Source organism: Microtus ochrogaster, chromosome 2 (assembly GCF_000317375.1).
Source record: "Microtus ochrogaster isolate Prairie Vole_2 chromosome 2, MicOch1.0, whole genome shotgun sequence".
NCBI classification, from domain to species: domain Eukaryota; kingdom Metazoa; phylum Chordata; class Mammalia; order Rodentia; family Cricetidae; genus Microtus; species Microtus ochrogaster.
This window is the reverse complement of record NC_022010.1, coordinates 20,444,857-20,449,493: the sequence shown is the minus strand read 5'-3', so window position 1 is coordinate 20,449,493 and position 4,637 is coordinate 20,444,857. Positions and strand designations below refer to the sequence as shown.

Below are 4,637 nucleotides of genomic sequence, written 5' to 3'. Positions count from 1 at the left end.
CAGCCCCTCACTGGGGGATTCTAGGCAGGGGCTCTACCACTGAGCCACACCCCCCAGCCCCTCACTGGGGGATTCTAGGCAGGGGCTCTACCACTAAGTTATACTTAGCATACTGCTAAGCAAACTCTTTGAATCCACTTTCCACTGCGGCAACACCTCAGGTCTTCCTTTGGGGTGATTGTCACATCCTGGGACCCCAGGAGCCATGGATGGGGCAGCAGTGTCCCAGGGGAAGTGAATCCATTTCCACATGAGGAAGAGGTTTGGGGAAGGGTGGTGATGGACCTGCTCTAGCTCCCTGCAGGGCGATTGCTGTCCCAGGTTGGTGGACCGACCCTGGCAGAGCCACACTCACCCGTGGAGGAAGACGCCACTGTGCCGCTCTCATTCACCTCGATCTTGACTTTCTGCAGGGCCTGAGCTACAGAGAGCTGCTCCTTGTCTGAAACAGAAGGGAGCAGAACACAAAGGGCAGGTTAGCCACCGCTCTGTCCTCTCCAGGGGACTCTGACCTGCGGAAGTAATACAGTGAGAGGGATCTAGCTCACCAGAAAGACTCGAGAAGTCAGCCAGGGCTGGGTTAAACATGTCAGTCATGCCCAGATCCTCCAGGGGCCCTCTGAGGTCCACTTCAGTCTCCAGAGAGAACCTGTGGGCAGGAGCAGGGAGCAGCGTTAGCGTGACCCTCGAATGGCTGATTCTCCCAGGACCTACCAGGTATCCGCTAGGATAGTGGGATGGGGTAGAAACTGACGTGAGCATGAAGGCCTGGCTTTTGTTTGCCTTGACCCAGGAGCTCATGTAGCCCAGGCTGGCCCCAGACTCATTATGTAACCAAGATGATCTTGAACTCCTGATGCCCCTGCTTCTCCCTCCTGGTGCTAGGGTTTGCAGGTGTGCCCCATCATGTCTGCTTTATGTGGGTCCAAACCAGGAGCTCCAAGTTAGGCAAGCAGTCCACTAACTCAACTACTTCCCCAGCCCTGACCTTGAAGGAATCCTCCTGCCTCCAGCACCCTAGGACAGGATTAGAAGTCTTTGAAATCTCATTTGGCTAGCTGGGGGGGGGGGGAGGGTCAGGCCTTTTTCACCCCTCCTTGCCAGAAACGTCTAATATTAATGAGCAAAGTGCAGCATCTCCACCCCCTCAAGCCCGTGACTAATGGCTTTCCCCAAATAAGACAGCAGTTAGAACATAATTGTATTCCGTTTGACTGCGGGAGAGGGACAGGTTCACATCGTCCTGTGCGGGTGCTGGGGATAACTGTGGTCTGCAGGCTGTTTCTGAGCGACTCACACAGTGAGGCTTTGGGGGGGCTCTGCTTCCCACCAGGGCATGACTCATTATCTCCATCTTGATGAGAGAGGAAGGCAGTGGAAGCTCGGGAGCTAAAGCGACTCAATCCCCCCCTTTCTCCAAGCCTGGCATTAGAGCATCTGGGAGTTTAGGGGAAGCCTGGGCTGGGAGCTTCCCTATAATTCTGGAATTACCCAGACACAACCCTCTCCACCCCTTTTGATTCTGCAGAGGATTAGGGGAAAAGAGAATTTTTTTTTTTTTTAAGTCTCAGTCTGAAGCTGTGGCCACTCCTCTGCCTGGTCTTGGAGTGGATGGTGCGCAAGGGAGGAGGTGGGGATAGGAATGAGCCGGAGAATAATCTAGAAGCCCCTACGTACGTATTTCTCTAGCTCCTCTTTTGGCTGGTCTTTTTTTTTTTTATTCTTTTTTTTTTTAATGGGGTCTCATGTAATTCAGGATCAGCAAGAGGGTGACCTTGAACCCCTGATCCTCCTGCTTCCAGCCCCCTCGTGCTGAGATTGGGGTTATGCTGCGGTGCTGGGGATCCAGTCTAGGGCTTTGCATATGGGAGGTGAGCACCCTGACAACTAAGCTCCACCCCTTTCCCTGCACCCCTCCCCCTTATGAGATAGGGTCTTGCTGCATATAGCCCAGGTTGGCCTTATCCTAAGTGTGAGGATTACAGATTTGTACCCCCATGCCTGGTCTGTGTGGGTTCGAACCTGGGGCTTCATGCATGGCATGGGAGCACTCTACCAACTGAGCTATGGCTTCAGCAATCTTGCTCCCGAAGCCAAGGCCCGAGCTCTCAAGCACTGAGGCTGCAGGCTTGCACCCTCCACTTCGGTGGACTCTGACTGGGTTTTTGGTGCATGGCTTCTGCGGGGATGGATTTTATAAAAATCTGTCTCCTCTCCAACAGTAGAGACATTCTCCAAGTGTGATGATGAAATAAGAAACCATAATCAAACCCAGGCTAGAAGGTTTCCCATCAGCCTCCCACACATGTCCCGTCCTTGTGGGTGTTCCCCATCCGGGAAACTGCCCATGGGGACGGTGGCTTCAGGAGAGATGGTGGATGTCGGGACTTGGGTGTTGGCGAGTGGGATGGCTTACTTGGGCAGGATGAGGAGCCGGGGCAGTCTGGTCATGTTCCCTTTCCATTGTCGGATGAGCTCAGCATCCAGAATATTGGTGAGGGCAGAGAGGGGCACGTCCTTCTCGTAGGGCGCCGCGATGAACATGCTGAGGGTTTCGCCATGATAGGGCAGTTCCAGGATGTCGTAGTAGTGGCCATCAGGAGTGGTGAATTCAGCTGGGAAGAACCAAGATGGCACCTTGGAAATGGCTCCAGCTCACGTGGATTCCTCCCTAACTCTCCTCCTGCGTCTCTTGTTTTCTCTCCTTCTAGAAGACCGAGCTCTCTGTTCTAGTTTTGGAGTTCTGTCACCCACTCTACATGCCAATCCAATGTTTTCCTTTCATCTTTTAACTAGCTACGTAGTCAAGGATGGCCTTGAACTTACTCTCCACCACACCCGGCTTTTGAGCTAAGCATGGAACCCAGGGCTTTACTGATGCTGGGTGAGCCTTCTCCCTAAGCCATACCGCCACATCCTCCTATTTTCTCCCTCCTGACCCCAGCCACTAGTTATTCCCACCCTCAGCCTCTAAATCTCAACTTCCATACAGCTTTCCCCTCTCTCTGGGCTTGTTCACCTCAGGTAACGACACTAGAAACCTCTTAGGAGAAGAAATGGGCTTAACGGTGGGGCAGATGTGGGTCAGGAAGACCGTCTCCATTTCAGCTTCACCTAGCATGAAAGAAGCTGGGACTTTTCCTGCTTCTTGGATTATCTCAGTATGTCCTGCTTGGGAAGTCATTGTAATAACTTGGGTGCGTCCACCTCTCTGCCATCTTCCTCCCTCTGACAGTGACACTGGATGCTGCCCAGGGTCTGTTGTTGTTAAAAGGTAGGGACTGGGGATCTTGGACTCACTGTAGTTGAACTTGTTGGTCTGAGCCATCATGGGCACAGAGACGGTGCTGCCGTCAGACTTATGGAAGAGGCGGTGGTGGGTGCTGGCCTCTGAGAAGGGGGTCTTCCATTGGCCATTGAAGTAGAGGGCGTTCACCAGCACGAGACGTGTCAGCTGGTCCACAGCTCCTTCGGCAAGTAAGTCACTGATCATACCTAAGGGAAAGCAAGGTGAGATAGCCTTTAAGCATCTTTGATGCTTCCCTGCTTCTCCCTGTTCTCAAACAGGTGTTTGTTGAGGGATGCAAAGAGCTGCTGGGGGTTAAATGGGTCAGTTTGTTTTAAGAGTCTTGGGGTGTCTTCCAGCTCAATACCCCCCATTTCATTCCTTCTCTCCCTTCTCTCTTTCTTCCCCCTTTTTCCTCTTCATAGTACAGCCTACTCCAGAGCTCACCCCAAAGCCTAGGTTGGCCTTGAGTTCATGGTAGTCCTCCTGCCTCAGCTTCCCAAGAGCTAGGATGATAGGATGAGCCACATCCCTGGCTTTGCCACATTTTTCTTGGCTTTGGGATCCAGTTTAGCATCAGAATTAGACACCTCTGCCTTCTCTCATTACACCTCTCCTCTCAGCCCCTAAGCTGTAATCTTGGAGGCCTGTCCACACACGCGGCAGTTCCTGCTGTTCTTACTGAAGGCCATGTCTTTCCACTGGCTTTGCTTCTGTTTGTTTGTTTTAAAAAATTATTTATTATTATTGTGGGGGGAAGTATGAGGTGTGGGGGGGTGCGTGCATGCCAAGTGGAGGTCAGAGGACGACTTATGCAGAGTTGGTTCTCTTCCCCATTTCTGTGGCTTCCAGGAATCAAATTCAGGTCACCAGGCTTCACGATAAAAGCCGTTACCTGTGGAGCCATCTTGGTGGCTCTGGTGGGTTTTGGTTGTTTTATCTATCTATCTATCTATCTATCTATCTATCTATCTATCTATCTATCTATCTATCTATCTATCTATTTGGAGATGGGGTGGAGTAGCTAGAACTACAGGTATATGCAATGGTTTGAATTGGCTAGTTTTCTTTCTCTAGTGTTCTTTTTTTTTTGTTTGTTTTTGACAGGATCTTACTGTGTAGTTCAGGCTAACCCCAAACTCACAATTTTCCTACAGGAATGACCCATTACACCCAGCTCTGAATGGTCTTATGAAAAACCCTAACCAAGACAAACAGGGTTTTTGGTTACAGCTCAGTGGTAGAGCATGTGCCTAGCATCCCCCAGTAAGGGGCTGGAGTGTGGTTCAGTGGTAGAGCTCCTGCCTAGAATCCCCCAGTAAGGGGCTGGAGTGTGGTTCAGTGGTAGAGC

The 4,637-nt window shown here is 51.5% G+C and overlaps 1 protein-coding gene across 1 annotated transcript in view; it reads right to left on the bottom strand.

The window, feature by feature from the left end:
* The window catches only part of Serpine1 (serpin family E member 1), a 9,969-nt gene that overhangs the window by 1,796 nt on the left and 3,536 nt on the right, over positions 1-4,637 (bottom strand). Inside the window, exons 4-7 of the mRNA XM_013350552.2 lie at positions 3,301-3,495; positions 2,417-2,615; positions 549-649; positions 356-442 (exon numbers count right to left, since the gene is read on the bottom strand). Coding sequence (XP_013206006.1) covers positions 356-442; positions 549-649; positions 2,417-2,615; positions 3,301-3,495 — 582 coding nt within the window. The remainder of the gene's footprint in view (positions 1-355; positions 443-548; positions 650-2,416; positions 2,616-3,300; positions 3,496-4,637) is intronic.